Raw genomic sequence first — 21,112 nt, forward strand, 5'->3', positions numbered from 1 at the left:
TAGACTCACAACTTGTGATAATCAAAATAAAATCCTGAGGACTTGTGGGAAAAAGCTGTTAGTAAGAGTTAAGGGATACAAAGTCATTTGAGAAATGTAGTGGCTCCATAAATCTATAGCCAGAGCAAATGGATAAAGTTTTGGAAAGTATTTAATCTACCCATGAATGTCTGTCCAAAATATTTTCAAAACAAGGTGTGAAATTACACAGGGAACTGCAGAGAGTAGCATCCGGGAAGCTACAGTACGCTACTCTTACCTCTGCTGTTGTCAGTGTTCATGACACCACAATTATAAGAATTTCCTCCAGGACACCTGACAGAGTAGCAAAGAGCCAACGACTACTCCCACTAAGAAGAACACAAATGCCCACTGCATGTTAGCCAAAAACCAAACCACCTCTATGATCCTCTGATGATGTATGATGAGTTCTAGAACAGTGCTCTATGACCAGATAAACGAAATGTGGAACTTTTTTAGCTATCAAAGGCTTTGTTATGTCTGGCCAAGTACTACATTGCATTCCACACCAAGAAAATCATACCATCAGTCAACCCTAGTGGTACTGTCATGGGTTGAGTATGCTTTGCAACAGCAGGACCAGGACAACTTGCCATTGAAGGGACCATAAACAAAAAATTCTGTACCAATTTTACAATGGAATGTTATGCCATTTTAAGCTGAAACACTATTACTATTACTTACTCAGCAAGACAAAGATCTCAAACAACTACACCAGCCCAATTGAGGAAACAGGGAAGTTAATAGTTTGGATTTTGTGGTAAAACCTCAAATAAATAGCTCATGCTTATAAGCTTGAATGTAAACGGCTTTCATAGAAGAGTAGATCAAAATTCCCTAACATTTGGGTACAGCTCTAACTGCTAAATGTGTCATAAGCAATTACTAAATGAGACCGCACATATATAAACAGTAGCCTGCCTATGACCCCCTTTTGAATACAGAACAGCCTGAATTCTTCAAAGCAGTGATTCAAGATGCTGGCAGCTATGGAGTTTGGTCTATGACATGTTTGCCCTTCCTGTTGACTTTAACAAGTCTAGCCATTCCCCTCTGACCATTGTCAATAATAAGTTGTTTTTGCTGTCAAAATTGCCACTGTATGGATCTTTTTTGTTTATTGCACCATCGTATGTAGAAACTGTACTTTGTGAAAATCCTTCAATGGCGGCTATTTCTTAGATGTTGGATCTACTATGTCTGGCACCATGAAGTATAAATCAAGTGAGTGTGTGGGTGTACACATATTGTGTGTGTGTGTGTGTGTGTGTACAGTATATATATATACAGTACACACATACATATATGTGTGTGTGTATTCTGTATATAGAGATATATCTTTTTAAGTTTGTTAACATTTTGTGTCAGATATATACATTTTCCTGTTTTTTTTTATTCGTCCTATGTGGTGTATAGAAATATCTTCCTATTTAGTTTAACCTATATATGGAATTGGAAAGTGTTCCTTTAAAATTGTATAGTGCCATGTGTTTCATTCAATGGAATCAATTACATTTCATTTAGTATTTCCATCCATCTATCCATCCATTATCTGCCGCTTGTGCGGGGTTCGGGTCGTAGGGGTAGCAGCTTCAGGAGAGATACCCAGACCTCCCTCTCCCCAGGTACCTCTACCAGCTCCTCGGGGGGGACACCGAGGCGTTCCCAGGCCAGCTGAGAGATATAATCCCTCCAGCGAGTCCTGGGTCTGCCCCGGGGCCTCCTCCCTGTAGGACATGCACGGAAAACCTCTCCGGGTAGCCGCCCAGGAGGCATCCGCACCAGGTGTCCAAACCACCTCAACTGGCTCCTTTCGACGTGAAGAAGCAGCGGTTCTACTCTGACACCCTCACGGATATCCAAACTTCTCACCCTATCCCTAAGGGAGAGCCCAGGCACCCTGCGGAGAAACCTCATTTCGGCCACCTGTATTCGCGATCTCATTCTTTCGGTCATTACCCATAGCTCATGACCATAGGTGAGGGTAGGGACATTTGGTATTTCACAAGCAAGCAAGTTTATGACAACTTCGCAGAGGAAATATAAAAGCTAACAGGTCTGTATTGGAGAAGCCAGTGAAAGAAACTCCCCCTTGCATCTCACGGATGGCCATGAAGGACATAGTGGGGCCACTTAAATTCAGCAAGAAGTCGATCAGATGATTATTGGAAGCTGAGAGTCAATGCAAATGAATGTGCAAATATTTAATGCAAATTTTTTTATTTTTAATTTTAAAATGTTTTAATTATGAAAATGGGACATAGCATGATCTGGTGATCCAGCTTCAGTACAGGGCTTTTCCTTAAAAACAATGATTTCAGTTTTAGCAATGCATACACCTGGGAGAATTTCTGGAAGTACTGTATATCAGATCTTTACATTCCTTATGCTGTATTAACAGTGGTGTAGGAGAGGAACAGTAAGCAAAATAACGATTTGTGGAAATGATGTCTAGTACGTAGTAACCAGAGTTGCATTTGGGGTATTTTATATCAAGCATGCACTGAAGCCATACATTTTATAAATGTATTATTTTCACTCCAACAATGATGCAACATGTTTTTGATATTTTTGATAGATTTTCAGTGCAATCAGTCCATTTTAAGGATAGGCTGTTAAAATGACATATTAAACGTTTTTTCTTGAGTCTTTTTCTTTTAGTTTTTTAGAGGTTTATAATTTCTGAAAATCAGGTGGGAGTTTTATTTGGTCAGTTAGTTTAGAAAATGTACAATCATGTTTAATCAACAGCTGCTCATTTAAGTATAACGAGCATCTGTTGAAAAGCCCATTCTAATTTATCTTGCTGTGGTCCTTCAACAAAAAATAAAAGGATGCCGTCAAGTTCATGTGGATGTGTTTAATTTAAAACATGGAAGGGAATAAAAATTCTTTGCTTCTTTCATAACCATTATTGTGCCGGCAATGAGGGTATTAATCAGCAAGTCGTATTTCTTGTCAAGTGGCTGTTATTCAAGTATGACTGCTGGTTGTGGTGTACATTTTTTTCTGATGCGTAAATATTCTTGATAAAACTCCAGTGTAGTCTGTTGCCGTGATAATGGTTTTGACTTACCTCAGTTTCAGAATTGTGTTGGAAACTTTGCATCAGCAGCATAGTAGGGTTGATACTAAGGGATTGTCATCTATAGGTACATAATATCATGGAATGCCACGGTTATACTGTATTACTGCAACACTATAGTTTCATGAATTTACTGTGCCACTATTTCCATGTACAGGTAGTTCTTGGTCAGCTCAAGACCTTTCTTAGATTATCAAAAACTAAAGAACAATAAAATGATGAAAAACTGACAACAGCTGTTCCCTTGAAGTAAATTCAGTTTTTATTCCAACCACCTGACCACACTGAAAACATACTTTAAGGATCTGTTGGAAAGAGTCGTGTAAAACCATTGCTGAGTGTTTTGGGAATGTAATATCATTATTCTTCCAAGGAAACCATAATATTTCATACGAGATAGTTATTGGGTTTAACATTCTGCGATTGAGGTTTTCAGCTTGGATGACCTCTAAGTTTGGAATGTATTCATGTATGATTATATTACAATATAATGTTGAATGAGAAATAATTTTTGAATTGATATATTCACTGTGAATTTACAATAGACTGAGCCTGAAACAGTCAACCAAAACTATGGAGAATTGTACATCATAACAATTTTATGTAGTATCTCTTGGTAGTACTTGGCCAGACATAACAAAGCCTTTGATAGCTAAAAAAGTTCCACATTTCGTTTATCTGGTCATAGAGCACTGTTCTAGAACTCATCATACATCATCAGAGGATCATAGAGGTGGTTTGGTTTTTGGCTAACATGCAGTGGGCATTTGTGTTCTTCTTAGTGGGAGTAGTCGTTGGCTCTTTGCTACTCTGTCAGGTGTCCTGGAGGAAATTCTTATAATTGTGGTGTCATGAACACTGACAACAGCGGAGGTAAGAGTAGCGTACTGTATAGCTTCCCGGATGCTATCCGTTGACGGATTGATCTGTTATATGGTGTTTCTGCCATTACAAGTTCTGTGCTCATATATTTTCTTTCTAAAAGTCTTTAATCACAAAACAGTGTGGGATATTTAAAACAAAGCTAGTGTTAGCCCAGGTCATAGTGTAGTAATTTTGGATCTGGACTCATTACTCCTAAAATCATGGTTTTTCTTTTGATCACTGAAAATATGCTAAAAGAAGAAATGTAATAATCATAATGAAGTTAGCACAAACATGCTTTTTTGAGATACTACTGTTGTAGTCAGTAGTATTCATAACTGGCCGATTGCAGAAAACGCTTAATGTAATGATTACATTTGAATCATTTTGAATAATTGCTTTATTTGAATAATAAAATGACTGTATTTGACCTATAGGTTGCTGCAAATCTGTAGGCCAAGCTGGCTGCAGCTGCTGCCTTTTGGGTGGCTTTCACGCCGTCGTCACTCCCTCCAGTGACTCACAAAGCCAGTTAGTGTTCTTTTCCCTTTATCCCAGGAGAAGCATGACTCAGTCAACATTAAAATGCGGGCTCAGTTAGGGCGGCCCACACTGCCCATTTCATTTGCTCCTTCTACTGCTCCGCTTCCTCTGTCTGGAGCATCAGTGGCTTGTGGAGGCAACATGAAACGCTGAATATGAAACGTCGGTTTTAGAAAAGGCAAATGGAGCCAAAAGGTTAGATGAGTTATTTACATGTGAGCAACACCATTTAGGGGACTGGGGGGGGGGGGGGGGGCTGCTATGGCCCCCATATAATCTCTATTACCTCCACAAAGGCTAACAGTCAGCCACAGCTGGAGAGGAGCCCAGGAAAAGCACTACAGCTTTAGCGATACAACATTTTTGATACATGTCATGCGGCTTTAAGAATAGTCAAAATAAAGCAAAGATTTTTTTTTTTAACTGGGTAATTTGTTGTAACTAAGGACTTTAAAACAAATTCAATTGTCTCTGTATCTGACATGCTTTTCTTTTGACATGTTTGTGAAGTTTTTATTTTACTTATTTCTTAAACACTGCTGTACAATTTTGGGGTACTGTGCAGAAAATATATGTGAAAATATAAAAATGTTACAGCTTTGCCATAGCTCTCTCTGCTCTCAAGGAAATCAGTCCTTGTGTAGAATTTTAGCTTTCCACATTCGGCTAATCAATACCTTAAAATTATTTTACTCATAAACTTAAAAGTTAGCTGGTGGTGAAATGTAATAAATGCGTGGAAGGGCTGGCATGCCTCTGATGAGGGGTTTGAGACCTGAGGCAGTGTTCTAACCATCCAACAAGATATTAGTAACTTTTTGAAAAATGGAAGAAATTCTTGCACTGCTTTATGTTTCATTTGCCTATATTTTAACGTTAAATTGTGTTTCTAGTCGGATAAAATGCTTTATTGTGTTGATTTTGCCAGTTGGGGGGGTGGGTTGGTTTAGTTTTTTATGCATATATTGTAGTATATTTTTTTAATGTGCAAATCACTTTTTGCACTTGCTGGTTTTTTTTTTTTGCTTGTTTGTGCTTTCCATACCCCCCCCCCATCCTCTCTATCTTGTCTACCAGCTACCTAGTGAGCATCCAACCAGCAATGGAAGAAATATGACAAAAGCTCCCAAATGTCTTTATACGCATATGACTAATATTTCCACAATTTCACGTACAGGTCGGGTTCGGATTTTAGATTTGCTAGTACTACTTGGCCTGGGTCGGGTTTTGGCTCGCAGTGACTTTGCTGCAGGCCGCGGGCTCAGGCTTTCATTTCAGGCCATTACAGAATATCCCATCAGGCACCGTTGTAAAATATGTCGTGAAATGCAATGCTGTATGAGGTGCAAGTAGGGCACTTGAATTTGGTTCAGATGCGGAAGATGATGATGAGAATGATGATCATTGAGAAGATGGTGATCACTGAACGTGGGCCAGTCAAACATTACACGCTAGAAAATGACATGGGAACACCAACAGAAATATGACATTTTTGATTCATTCAGCTGTGATGGGTTGGCGCCCCATCCTGAGTTGTTCCCTTCCTTGTGCCCGTAGCCTCCGGGAGAGTCTCTGGATCCCCCCCCCCCATCCTGAATAGGACAAGCGGTTTCGGAAAATTTATGGCTGAATGTTTCATTCAGATTATTTTATACAGGTGAATGGAAATGATTAGTGTTCATGCAAAATGTCGTGGTCAGTTCAAATAATTGTGATAAGGCGATTATGTAATATGAATATTCACCTACTGCATTTAAACATTTACAGCTTTGGGGGTAGTCCTTCTTGACCTTTATTTTGTAAAAAAAAATCATACAGCAGAGAGCTTGCTGTAATTCATGGGTCTAGCCCTGGATGAGGCTATAGCTGATGATGATATATATATATATATATATATATATATATATATATATATATAGAGGAAATCAACCTGTCCATCAGAAAACCTCTCTGCAGTTCTCACCTGTGAGTTTTTTGGTATGTGATTTCATTTATTTAATTTTATTTTGCATTTGGTGCTTTAGCTGCAGGCTACACTGACTAATAGCCTTGTCTTCATTTTCAACTTTCATTCGGTATCTATTTGACTCTCTATTTGTTCTTTGCTGAATTCATGCTCTGCTATCGGATCCAGGGTCTTAGCCTTTTGGAGTAGCACCAAATTGTCTGTCTCAAGCTCTTGATGGCGGTGTGGTGTCTGAAGCTTAACTGGCTGTAGCCCCTTATTTTCATAGACAAAACACTGTCATGTGCAGACCAATGTTATACTGTTACAGCTCCCAGAACACCCCCCCCCCATTGCAAATGGATGTCAGAGTGTCTACTGATATATTCAGATTTTGTTCTGGTGGGTAGTGATTAATGGGAATCTGTGTTTCTTTTTTGTTCTCAAAAAAGCCCATTACAGTTCCCCACTGCACTTACAATTGATGTGACTGTAGCTATTTCTTTAGTTATCAACATTGATGTGCTGAAAATCACTATCCAAAAAGTTAACTCCTGTGTCAGAATGACATTACGTTTTCCCCATTAAATTTTAATGTAAACCATATGTTTTTTTTTCTTGGGCCTTCCAGCTCAAAGCAACACTGGTTTCGGAGCTGAGTGCGGCAGCCCTTGTATGGGCCTGCCCAGATCATAGCTGGCAGTGCAACTCTTTTCATCATCATCTTTTCATTACAGGCTTGTCCAACATGCTGGATCATTCACTGATTTTGAAATCTGTTTTATGGTCTTAGCGGCTTGTGAAAAGGCAAGGCACGAGGAACCAGATGGCGCATGAAAAACAAGCGGAAAAGAACCGCATCTCTCCATATTCATCCTATTCATTCCGACTAAGAAATGTTTGTTATGCTTACTTATGTCTTTCTATTAGTGATGTCGACTAAAAATGTTAAATACAGATGGAATTCAGGCAGCAGTTGTAGGAGGACATACAGGGCAGAATTACAAGTTGCCTCAGTAGCACAGAAATATTAACTGAAAACTTTTGAATTTATGTCAAGACTTTGCAGGAAGTGGGAGCAGTAGTGTAACCCTTCACATTAAGCATTTGGGATGGGGGGGGAATGCTTGTTTTTTAAACATTCATCTCCTTGAGTTTATCCAGCTGGACGTTTTCACCCTTGGCAATTATTCCCCTTTTGTACATTTTAAGTGTGTGATTGGCGGTTTTTTTCCAGTGGCCTGTTTGACCTGAGCAGCACACTGGCTGTACTTTCAGGAAACAGGGACAATTATTTATTTTACTTTGCTTCCATTCTGTCAAAACACCGTATTTTTCTTCCTGTCAGTCACTTCACAATAATACAGAGAAATCTTTATTTTAACAGGATATTGGCTAATATGTGTACTGTGTAAAATTTAATATAAGGCAATCAAATTCAAATTTGTATGATTAAATAGGCGACACATTTGTCCAGTGGATGTTATTGCTGCCTTTATACATGAAGGATCTTGTGAGCGATTTTGGCAATTCTCTTTTTCACTCACGTTTCTTTTTGTAAGCGATTGTAGAGTTTGCGGGGGAAAGGATGAGTGATAACCTATGAGACAAGTGAAACACATCAGAGACTTTCAACTGCGTAAATCTAGACTATGAGTTTAATGACTACGGCGGAGAGACATTATGAAATAAAACCCAAAGTACTGGCAGTAACCGCGTGACAGAATAAAACAACAGCTTACCTGTGTTGTGTTGGAAATATGAGCAAACTGAACTAAGGGCATGGTGAACATAGAAAGGTTACTGTGAGTTATTACCGCTGTATGTCTGATTAGCCAAGCCATATAGCTATACATCATTTGTGGATGTGTATGTCTTTGTTTGGAAAAAAGTTCATGTACATACAGTAGTCCTTATAAGGAAATCTCATTCCTCCTTCGGCTGAGGTAATGTAGTAAAAGTACATTGTAACATTGTAACTGATTTCATACAGTTGTACATGAGTTACAGACCGTTGTAAATCGGGAATCATCAGTCACTGTTTCATAATGATGTCTTTTGGAGTTGGAAAACCTTTAATAATTACTCTTTGGAGGTCATGGGTCATACACACAAAAGTTATAGTACATATTACCACCAGCAATAAAATAACTGTGGCAGAATGCCATTGTGTGAAACCATTTAAGGGAAAAAAACCTAAAATCCAGTCTTACATACACATATATGTTTAGAATGTATAATGGCTTTTCCTAATTTTGGAATAGACTGGGAATAACAGCAGATGTTAAATGTTTTCTTGCTGTGTGAAAAAAAAGTTCCCTCATATTGCATCTGTAGGCCACAGAACTGCCCAGTAATTCTGATTCCCATCGCTTGCAGCGGATGGGAGCAAGGGGAAACGGGGATACAATTTCAGGAAGTTTGCATTGGCTGGGAAGAAGAGGGAATGCTTTTGAATGAAATTCATTTTTAGTAAGTTGAAATCTGAAAGGAAGGGGGGGGGGGTGTCTGCATCAATAAGTCTGTTCATGCTCAGGCCAGCATTGAGCGGAGAACAGTATAGCATGGGGCCATATAGTCACTATGCAAAAGTGAAACATTCTGAAAACATGGCAACATGCTTATTGTTACAATGTAAATGACTTTAGACTATAGAAGTATTCTTTGTTAGGAGGATATGAAGGCTTCTAACAAAATACATTATGCTGAAAATACCAACAGCGTTGTGAAGCTGTATCTCACAAGATTCATTACCCGGAGGGAACTTGTGTGTGAATATGGTCTCGCTCAGATAAAGTCTCCAGATCAGCACCTGTGACAAGCAGTTAATAACTCTATGTCTGTAAACGATAAATTAATGTGTGACATAACTGCAATTATATATATACATATATAATTATATGTATATATATAAAAATGTTACAACAGCTGGTCTTGAATCTGGCCTGCAGCCCCTGTACTCTATGGACTTTCTGTGTTGTTGTAAGTCTGTTGGGCTGGGTGCTGAGTTAGAGAAAACACATGTGTGACATAACTGCAATATCATGACGTGTGCAAGACATTATTCAGGTTACCTGTGATTGACCTTTTGGCTTAGCAAATGTCAGGTAGACATCTGAAAAGGTCAAAAAGAACAAAAATGGTTATTATGCTATTCCATTTCTCTAAAGTAATTTATTTATTGGAAATACTGTAGTGTTGCTCAGCTTGCCTTCTTTAATAACTCGGTTATGGGTACAATTCAAATGAGTACGCACCACATTACGCCCATACCTATTATATTATTTGCTGAAGCTCTCGGGCCTACTTTTGACATTTAAATTCACTAGAAACATTCAAATGTCTTTTTAAAATAAATTGGATATATGTCTACTGTATTAGTGCAAAATGGATTACCTCATTTGCTGAGCTCATTTCATAATTGTCATAAGCTCTGATCTGATATGATCGGAGGTCATTATATTCTTTGGGGACAGTAAATTAGGTAAAGTTTTTTTTTTTACAAAGTCTTCCTTTCTTAGTGCTAATGATGCATTTCATGAAGGCATTATGACATGATATGTAACTAACTTTCTCCTTACCTTTTTATTACAGAGACTTGAAGAATAATTTAATTAGCACTATAGAGCCTGGCGCATTCCATGGACTTACTTCACTACGGCGACTGTGAGTATGAAAAGTACACAGCATGGTGGGGGGTGGGGGGGTCACTCCCTAGAGAGCCTTGGGCCTGGGGGAGGAAAGCCGGAATCATGCGTGACTGAGGCATTCGGGATTTACAGTGACCAACCCATATGTTCCCTGAAATATAATCAGTGGGAGATGGGTTTGCAAGCAGCAACAGATGCTTCCAGGTTCTTGAATTATGTTGATTGCTTCTTGGATGTAAAATGCTAATCAGGTTGACTAATTAAGGGAATCCATTGCATTCAGTCAGAAACTGGTTCCTTTAAATTTCCTTTTATTCACCTCTGTATTTATGATTCCTGTATGAATGTACTTCTGTGTTGATGTAAGCATGTCACTCTCATCTAAGGAGACCACGCATATATACTGCAAGCAAATGTTGTTTGGTTTTAATTCTGGTCAGTTGGCTACCGTCTTCTGTGAGCCTTAGTTAATTTAAAAAGAATTTTAGCTGGCGCAAAAGATGCTTGGGGCTTCAGATCACAAGATTGATGGAGACAAATTTAACATTATTGTCACCATAATATCACTTAACTTTTGCCTTAATCATTTGATCATTTTTTTTTGTTCTATTATTGCGTAAACTGCCATCACATGGCATGAGAAGTAGAACTGGCCAATCATGATTTTTTATGTGCATTTTTAAAAATTATATAAATCCCGCTAAGTGATCCAACTACAATTGAATTAATTATTTTTCAATATTGTAGTATTATTTTAGTGTATTAGTTCTTTTTATGTGCCCAGCATTAAAATTCAGAAAAAAATTTAAAGCATTTTTTCTTTATTAAATCTCAAATGATGCTGAGAGCTATTAAATTAAGAAATGGAATGAATTCGATGCAAAATTAGCAGTTTAGCACAGCAGGAAATACACATTTTGAACATTGCTCTGGAAAATTTGTTTGTAAGCTTAAGATTTAGTCATCCAGATATATTAAGCGTTTATTTATAAAGGCAGTAAAATGTTAATTACTATTATTATTGCTAAAACAGATAAATTAAATAACAGTTCATAACTTTCTCACATTATTGCATAGCATTAACCTAAGTGCATGTTGTATTGCAATGTTGATGTGTTCTGGTCAATATATTAAATGTAAAAAATTTGGTTTTTTTTCTTAAAGATACTTACTTATTTGAATTACGCAGCTGATACTAATGGCCAATTATACCATTGGCCATTAGTATGTGTGATTAGTAGACAAAATACAGAACACGCACAATATTACTGTATTTGTCAGTATTACAATTATAAGTATCGGGGCATTCATTCCCAAACCTACTGTATGTGCCATGTGTTGTCAGTTGCCTTTTAAAGTAGGTCTTTAACCAAGTTTTCATTTGTTGCATCTAGGCTTAGTCATTTAAAACATTAACTTAGTCAAGAAATCTAGTTAAATCCCTGTGAATCCAGAGAACTGCAGGATAAAGATTCTTAATCTGATTTAATTGTTATTACAGTATTGGTCTCTTAACCACCGTCGCCAATAACCTCACACCAGCCTCAAGCCTCAAGTCACATACTGTATCAGTTTTTGTTTCTGTCGTCAGACCCCTGTGTGTGTAGTATCATGCTGAATGGTGTCATCTCTGGTTTCCCTTTAGCAGAAAAGGAGATGGGACATACAGGGCATGTGGGCATTCTGACACGTGGGAAAAATCTATTACAGCATCCGCTGGCCCCTTGACAAGAAACACATAGACGGCTGGTACTATTAATATTAGTACTAAAACTGCTATTACAACACGTAGGCCGACATGCACGCACAAATGGGCATATGCTGTGGAAATGATGTCAGTGTTGCCAGACAGAGAGGAAATTTTTTCCTCACTTGAATGTCATATCCGCAGTTGACTTGCTGAATATGTGCCCGGTCTTAGAGGGGTGCCATGTTAATTGAAGTACTCCCTGACTGGTGATTATGACACGTCTTTCTTACCCCTGCACAGCTGCTCTAGAAAAGCAGGATGCTAATTAAAATCTGGCGAAGGGAGACGAGCCACATTTCTGACACAAGAAGCCTGTTAAGAGTGGAGGGAAATTAAGAGAAAGAGCCAAGTCTTACCACCTTGACCTGTCAGGATTTATGGAAATTTACTAAGTGAAAGAGGTCAAGTGCTCTTGAGTGTTGATGACTGAACCAATGTATGTGGGCTTAGCTTCCTGGCACTCTGAACTTCAGAACACTCATGCTGTTAGCTGTTGGAAGGAGGTCATGCAGAAGTGGGTATACCACTGTTTGTGGAGACTTCCTGTTAATTCACGTTTTATTGGTGCTCTCAGCAGACTTTTAAACATCCCAAACAGCATAAATAAATAAGCTAGAAAAAGTCACTGCAACTCTGACCAGGAAAAGATATTAGAAGATGGATGGATGTATGTATGTATGTATGGATAGATGGATGAAGGTATGGATGCATGGAATCATGGATGCAGAAATGGACTCAATCACTACGATCACAAAAAAGGTTAAAAAGACAACACAAAGATTAAAACACATTTAACTATTAAAATACAATGGTTAACCACTGAAATTCAAAAAGAAATTTAAAGTGATAAACATAAAGCTTAGGCAAGGAAGGTATTAAGAAAGATCCCGGGGGGAGGGGGGGGGGGAGTTCGTGTCACGGTGTTTATGTTTTCAAATTTCAATTTCTCTAAGTGTAGCGAGATACCCACATGGCATGTCCTCATACAGAAACACATCTGCCTCCCTACTTCTGTTCCTCAAAGATCTTTTGCATCAAATTAAATTCAGTCTTTTAGATGAAAAAATGTAATCAATCTTGTTTTCTTTTAGGGATCTGTCCAACAACAGAATTGGTTGCTTCTCTCCCGCAATTTTCACTGACCTTGGAAATCTTCTAAAGTTGTGAGTATATTCATATATTTTTAGAATATTAATGAGGCAAATTTTTCTGCAAGAATGTTTATAAATAGATAAGCTATTTTGTATTTTAATAGATTTCTTACTGTTCTGTAAAATATTAAAACTGTTGTTGTCCCCCCCCCCCTTTTTTTTTTTTAGAAATATTTCAGGGAATATTTTCTCCTCTCTTCCCGAGGGATTGTTTACTCACCTGATGTCTCTGAAAATATTGTAAGAATCCCGGATTCCTCTTTTTCAATTGATGAAATACACGTGTGGACATTTAGAATGATTCCATTGGCCCCTGAGTGACAGGGGCCCTAAACAACTTGGAACACAATTGGATTGGTCTGGGTTGGGATATGTTCTCATGGGGCCCAAAATCTTTAGCTGCACCCTTGCACGTGCATGGCCACTAACGGACACTGTTATTAAATAATGCATACTGTAAGTGCAGCTATGTCTTCAAACACTGACCACAGATTATTGTGCCAGATGATAGGTATTTACATGTGAAAGCTTTGATGTATCCTGACAGGCACTTCAGCTCAGAGACTCTTTTCTGTGACTGTCACCTGGGCTGGCTTCTCCTCTGGACACGGGCAAACTCAGTCCATGTAGGCAATGGCACATGCTGTATATACCCCACTCACCTCCATGGCCTGGACTTTCGCCAGCTGAAGGAGAGCCAGCTGAAATGTGGTAGGTTATTGAAACTCTCCGCTGTCTATACCGTGAGCGGTCATTTCTTTATTGCATCCACGGGTGTTTATGCACGTGTTTTTGTTTGCAGTTAAGTTTTTGTGTCGGAAATGGCAGCATTGTGATTGTGCAGTTTTGTTGTTATACCTGAATTTTTCAGGTTTTTTGGATGACAGTTTCTAAATTTAAAGGACAAAAGTCAAAGAGTGTCTGTTAAATGGTGTTATTATTTAACTGTGAAATTATTTACTAAATTAGTATTAAACTATTATTAACTAAATCAGGTGGTTAGCACTGTTGTTTCACATCTCTGGGACCAGGGTTTGGGCATCCGCCATGACTCCATGTGTGTGGAGATTGCATGTTTTCCCCATGTCATCGTGGGGTTTCCTCTTGGTACTCCAGCAGCCCAAAAACATGCTGAGGTTAATTGGAGTTTCTTGTAGGGGTGCACATGGGGGGGGGGAATGGTGTGTAAGTTGGCGCCCCATCCTGGGTTATTCCCTGCCTTACACCCGTAGACCCTTAACAGAACAAGCAGTTAGCGAAAATGGATGGATGGATGGCTTATTAACTAAATCACCTTTATGGATGAGCTACATTGGTTAAGTTCTCAATATTATGCTATGGAAAGTAGTTACTTTAATCCAGCTGTAAGTTTTTGAGAGTCTCTCAACATTCACACGTTCTGCAAGCTCTATTTTTCTATTTTCATGTTTAGTTAGGTGTTCCCAATAATATGGCCAATGATTGTGTATAAATTGCTTAACATTTTATCAAGTGTCTTTTTTTTTAGTAAATACTAATAATGTGTACCTACGATATAAACCAGATTTTACTGTATAAAACGTTGGATAACTGTATTCAAATCATATTGTTTATGGCTTATTTCTGTATTCCTTCTCATTTATGTATTCTAATCCAGTGATTCTCAACCCGTGGGTTGCAACCCATATTTGGTTTGCGGCAAGTTAGGTAAGGGTCACAAAGCAGAGTTGTAAATGTAAGCATTTTAAAAGCAGCAAGCTCCTATGCTGATCTATGATCAGATTTCCCAGCCCCAATCCTAGAATTAATCAATATAAACGGGTCTTGGGTCCGCAAATGCTTAGTGCGAACTCTAGTGAACACTCAACCAATCCAACCACAGATGCTTAATTTACAATTCACTTGCACATCCAATCAGATTTGTGCGATAGACATTGATTGGCACAAATTGTAAAGTGCACTGCGTGCTTGATCATATCGTTAATTCAAACCTATACTTGATATAGGGTTGCAACTGAGCTGACATGGTAAAAATTAAACAATAGGTTGAGAACCACTGATCCAATCAACCAATCCTGTGGCAGCACCCACATTGCATAATATCATGCCGACATAGTTAATTGTCAGATTAAACCCCAGAAACCTCACTAAGTTACTTTCACCACTAGTTGGTGTCAGATTTGTTGGTTTTTGCTGGTGGGGGTGGATTTTGTACTTCAGAAACTTCTAGGATTTTTATGTACAACAGTCTATAAAGTTTATAAACACCTTGTTGATGGCAGAGGTCAGAGGTGAATGGGCAGACTGGATTGAGCTGACAGGAAGGCTGCAGTGGCTGAAACAGCGGTGAGCAGAAAAGCATCTCTGAATTCACCTTGAGATGGATGGGCTACAAGAGCAGAAGGCCACACTGGTTTCCACCCCTGTTGGCTAAGAACAGGAAACTGAGGCTATAGTGAACACAGGCTCAATGAAACTGGACTGTTTAAGATGAAAAAAAAGTGTTGCCTTTTCTAATGATCCCTTTTTCTGCTGAGACATGCAGATGGTTGGGTCAGACTTTGGCGAAAACAGCATGAATCCATGTCCCCAACCTGTCTTGTGTCAAAAGGTCAGTTTGGTGCTGGTGGTGTAATGATGCAGAGAATGTTGTCTTCACACACATTGGGCCCCCTGAGACCTATCAAGTATCATTTACATCTGAGTATGTTACTGACCATGTCCGTGCCTTTATGGGCTCAGTTTACCACTTCCAGCACAATAATACACCATGTCGCAAGCCACAAGTAATTTCAAACTGGTTTCATAAATATGACAATGTGTTCAGTGTTCTTCATTGGCCTCCTCAGTCACTAGACCCGAGTCCAATGGAGAATCTTTGGATTGTAGTGGAAGGAGCGATTTGCAGCTTGAATGTGCAGCTGACAAGTCTGCAGCAATTACATGATGTAATCATGTCAACATGGAGCAGAATCACTGAGGAATGTTTCCAGCACCTTGTTGGGTGGATGCCAGTAAGAATTCATGCTGTTCTGAGAGCAAACCAGTGGTGTTCCAACTAAAGCGATGAAGTGAATGGTGGGTGTATTTTGCAATTAACGTATAGCCTGTATCTGGGGAAGTGTGTTTTAAAGAGACATTTTAGTTGACAATGACAATTTCAGTTTATAATGACTAGAATGGACAGGTACTTCTTTGAACATCAGAACAAGTTAACTTCATCACGTCAAACAATTGTACCGCCTTGCAGCATGTCCTTGACTACCATTCACAATATACTTTTGAAGTAACTAGCTACAGTAAATAACAGACAGTGATTCTTTTTGTTTTCAAAGGAAATTGTATAATGTTATTTTACTGTGTTTCTCTACAATTTAGATTCTGTTTATTTATAGTCTTCTGAAACAACAGATGTTAATGACATTACGCTTATGTCCTGCCAAATACTGAAACAGTGAAATGCAGGTTATTTTAATTGAACACTTGGAATGGGGAATTCCTCTTTTTTATAAGGCATTGATGAGAAACAGACGGCCCAATACACATCTTTAAGCAATTACCCTTACACTGCTCTAACATAATTTGCCCCAGGATGGCTGACATTCAGTTGGACTCCTCGGAATATTTAAATTGTTTTTTTTTCCAATATTGGCAGAAGAAGGGAAACAGCCAACCATTTCCTGCAGAAGTCAGGTGGGTGCCTCAGATTAGGAGAAATTCTGCTGAGTCCACCTGTTTTCACCTCTCTAGTTTTCTTGGGTTGCTTTATTTTTCTAAGTAGTAGAAGGTCCTCTCACAGACAGCATATAAATCACATTTTTAAAGGAGTCATACATACAGCAGCAGTCCAGCATTATATTTTCAGCATGTGAAGATGAAAGTAAAATGATGGTATCTGTTTCACTATTTTTCTATGAATTGATTCTGTAGGTCATGTAATGAGGCTTGCTTGAAGTCTCACTGTGTTGATGCTAATTTATATACAGAATGCAGAAACATACAGTTTAGGTGGTGCTAGTGTTTCTATATTGCCCAGTGTGTGTGTGTGTGTGTGTAGATTATGTTTATATTACATTGTGGGGACCAAATATTTCATTTTTCAGGTCCCCACTAAGATCTGTGAATGCAATCAAAAAACTGAAAATGCCAAAAGTCTCATATCTTGTTTGGTATCTTATGGGTAAGGTTAGGGCTGGGTAGGGGTTAAGGTCATCATGTTGGGATTAGAGTTTTCCCCATAGAAATGAATGGAGAGTCCCCACAAAGATATAATTACAAACCTGCGTGTGTGTCTGGGTGTGTCCGTGTGTGTGTCTGTGTGTCATGGGATAAATTGGCAACCTCTCCATGGTGCATCATGCTTCCCAGCCAAAAAGGTTCTCTGTGATTCAATATTGGAAAAGCAGTCTTCTGAAAATGAATGAATCGTTGTGGTGTCTAAACAATATTAATAAATAATGTTATCTTTTAAAATATTAGTCATACCAGAGTACCATCTCTGTAATGTTCCTGCAATATATTATATGAATGTCTAGTGTAAATGAGATCACGCAGTGGCTTTAATGTTGAATAATTTCCCTGGCTATTCAATGGTTCCCTCCCTGAAAGGACATGTGTCATCAGTAAAATTAGGCTCGGCATGCAGTGGCAGATGCTTAGGGTTTCCCGTGCCAGACCACAGGGCCAGTTTGGTTAATTTGCTAACTGCCGCAGTGTGAGATCGCCACGTTTTTACTGGAGCAGTGCAGCTCTCGGCGGTCTGCTGGAGGGAACTCTCCGCTCGCTTAATCTTACCCTGGCAGTGGGAGTGACATGTGAGGGGCCCGCTGAGCCAAAGTAGGCCAGGACACAGACTGTGCATCTAATTACCTGGGCGCAACCGAGAAGCACACCTGCTTCTACAGGACACAGTGGATTGAGACATGCTCAGAAGCATCGAGAAAGGCGGCTTGGTCCAGAGTGATTGCAATGTATCTGGAGTATGAGATACAAAATATGCATTAGTTCATATAGGAAAGCTATAAGACGTACAATTACATTTGATGTAGTTCTCCCTTTAAAAGTAATTAACGAAGTTGGCATGGCTGTTAACACCTCGTGTTATTCATTGTTATAAATTAGCACTTTTTGAGACACCCTGCAAGCTGATAATGCCAGTGATTATATATCAGCGCTAGCAGTATGTCAGACCCTACCTATTTCAGCACAAAGGTCTCATGATAATAAGAAACTATGGGGTAAAGCAGCTTGATACGTACATTTTGTGTACCTCAGGGCACTATCAGCTGATATTAGTAATGCAGAAGGAGGAAATTAATAAGGTTTTAATGAGTGTGTGGTACATTTTGATCGAGCTGCGGATTGAAACCACAACATGCTTGCAGGGTGGATGTTTTAACAACTATACCACTTAAGCCCTTCAGGCTGGCGAGGATCTCACTGACACCGCGGGGAAGGCTTATTGTTTTGTATTTTATGTATATATTTGAATTTCAAAGCCACCGTCACTACAAACGAAATCCCGCCGCTGTCATGCTTCTACATTGATGCTAATTATGGATTTTGTCAGTTATACTATAACTATTTTTATTGATTATATTAATATTTGAGTAGTCTATTGATTAGTATGATGACAAATCAAGTAATCATTTATAAAATATATGCAGCAATTGATGCAACATATGGCCAATTTCGGCACTCCAGTTCACTTAAGCTGAATGTTTTTTGATTGTGGGAGGATCGGGTGCAAACCCAGGCACACAAAGGGTGAACATGCAAAATGCACACGCAGGAAGCAGTGCGACCCACTGCGACCCACTGCGACACTGCGCCGCCTAACCGGCCTGCACGATGCACAATGTTAACATCAACGTTAGCAACATGCAATTGTCTTATCAGCTTGGTTAAGATAATGAGTTATGCTAAAACATTTTACTATCATACAGGAAATAAAACTTAGCAACCGCTACAATTTCAAGGTCAGTTCCTTTTCAAGATTACTTAGGATATGTTAGCAAAAACTGATGCTCCTTTTACATGAGCTCTGCATGCACTGTCTGAACCAATCATAATCATCCTGGCTTTATGGAAATATTTTGGATTCCACAGAGATGATATTGAACAAAAGCAACTTATAGAAATCCGGTTTATATTGTAGGTACACATTATTAGTATTTACTAAAAAAATTAATAAACAAATAAATAAATAAGACACGACAAAATGTTCTATTTGGGTAGTTGGGTATATTTTCAACTTATTTTTTGCTTTATAAATATCACAAGATGTATTGGAACAATTTCGAATATTGCTATATGAACTTTTCCTAATATTTGCTATCCCTACACAATACGGTCACTGCGCTTGGTGTTTCCGGGACAGTTCATGCACACCCCTCAGACGCTCCCAGGACAGTACAGCTACTCCATATCCGGCTTCTTAGGTCCAATCACCAGGTCCGGTAGCGTGCGCAGCTCCCTCCCAGAACATCAGCCCGGCCGGCATGCACTGGCTGCTGTGTGCACCGCCACTCAGTATGCCCACAGGACCACAGGACCAGGGGCAGGACCAGGGGCAGGACCTGGGGCAGGACCAGGGGCAGGACCTGGGGCAGGACCAGGGGCAGGTGGCGGTCCCAGTCACTCTGCTGTTTGGTGACAAGGATGGTGAGCTGCGTGGTGAGGGCACTGTTAACCCGCTCCACCAGCCCATCACCCTGAGGATCTTAGCGATGCCCAGCCACTTGCAGCCCTCTCCATATACCTGCAGCTCCTCCAGCGCCTGAAAGCAGCAGATGAACTCCTCCATGAGCTTTTTGGCTGTAGTCGGTGTAGTCTGGTTGGGACCTGTAAATCCTTGGGCAACTTGGTAAAGTAATCAGGAGCATGTAGCAGCATCACTGTGAGAGAAAGGGCCCAAACGTCTACCCTGACTCTCTCCATGGGTGCCCCCACATTGTACTGCTGCCTGGGCACTAGGGACTGGCAGCGTGGGCCTTTGAGGGCAGTGCACACATCACAGCAGTGCAGGAACAGTGCTGTGTCATGGCTGCAGCTGGCCCAGTACAAACGGCTCCGCAGCTTCCCCAGCATCTTAGTCGCTACTCCAAAGCACCTGGCTCCCGTCATGCACCACCATCAGAACCATGATATGGAGCCTCTGGGGCCCCAGCGGCTGCAACAGGTGGCTCTCCATCCAGGGACATCCAGGACCAGTACAGCAGACCATCATGCTCCGCGAGGATCCCCCCGCCCAGTGAGAGTATATGGCCTCGGTCCCCGGGTCGATGTGGAGACCTCTCTCCACTCCAGATGCCTCCCTGCCCGTGACCAGCACCCCTGGCTGCACTCATTGGCAAGGTGGCAGTGAAGCCAGTTATCTGTCTTGCAGGGACAGTGAAAAAGAGCATGTGCATTTCCGAGGAACCTGTACCTGTCCAGCCAGTTCTGGCCCACAAAGCTATACCCCTGCAGCACCTGCAGCCAAAGCCCCAGCTGTCCCTTGTGGTTATAGTTGCTAAAGCTGAGTGACCAGGTGAGGGATGCATGGATGGTGCCCACCTGGAAGCACTGTCCGCAGGGGGCGGGAATCAAAAATGGCAGCAGGCTTGGATGACGAATAGGAGCTTGTGGCATGTGATGCAGTAGTTCCTTTAGTGGTGGATCAGCATGTGGCTGAATTAGACTGCCACTCTCTTGCACTCAGATCCTGCCTGAGATAACATGGTGCCAAGCCCCTCGTTGCTGGGAGCACCAAGTTGGGGTTCACCAGTACTGAGGCCTCTGTGAGCACTGCCTTCAGCTGGTTGAAGGCCCAGTAGAAACAGCTTATGCTGCACTGGGGAGGTTCGTTGCATGTTGGCGGGGGGACTGGAACAGTTGGGGGTGAGGTGTCCCTGTCGCCACAGCCTGCTGCTGTGCCCATCATCTCCACATGCAACTAATTTCTATTTGGAGGGCTGCTGAGTCTGTACTGAGGTGGTGTGTGACTATGGGCACAGCTGTGTGAGCCCCCAGATGGCACAGCAGATCCATACCATGCAGGGATCACGGTTGTTGATCAGCCACACCTCTTGCTCCGTAGTTTGTTCTGCCAGCATGATGTTGAGCCTCTGCTTCCCATTCATC

The 21,112-nt window shown here is 40.3% G+C and overlaps 1 protein-coding gene across 3 annotated transcripts in view; it reads left to right on the forward strand.

The window, feature by feature from the left end:
- adgra1b (adhesion G protein-coupled receptor A1b) overlaps positions 1 to 21,112 on the forward strand; it is a 116,261-nt gene that overhangs the window by 17,515 nt on the left and 77,634 nt on the right. For all 3 annotated transcript variants that reach the window (XM_023841754.2, XM_023841769.2, XM_023841759.2), the window contains exons 3-6: positions 10,053 to 10,124; positions 12,950 to 13,021; positions 13,178 to 13,249; positions 13,557 to 13,720. In XM_023841754.2, coding sequence (XP_023697522.1) covers positions 10,053 to 10,124; positions 12,950 to 13,021; positions 13,178 to 13,249; positions 13,557 to 13,720 — 380 coding nt within the window. The remainder of the gene's footprint in view (positions 1 to 10,052; positions 10,125 to 12,949; positions 13,022 to 13,177; positions 13,250 to 13,556; positions 13,721 to 21,112) is intronic.

This window comes from Paramormyrops kingsleyae, chromosome 3, assembly GCF_048594095.1.
Source record: "Paramormyrops kingsleyae isolate MSU_618 chromosome 3, PKINGS_0.4, whole genome shotgun sequence".
NCBI lineage: Eukaryota > Metazoa > Chordata > Actinopteri > Osteoglossiformes > Mormyridae > Paramormyrops > Paramormyrops kingsleyae.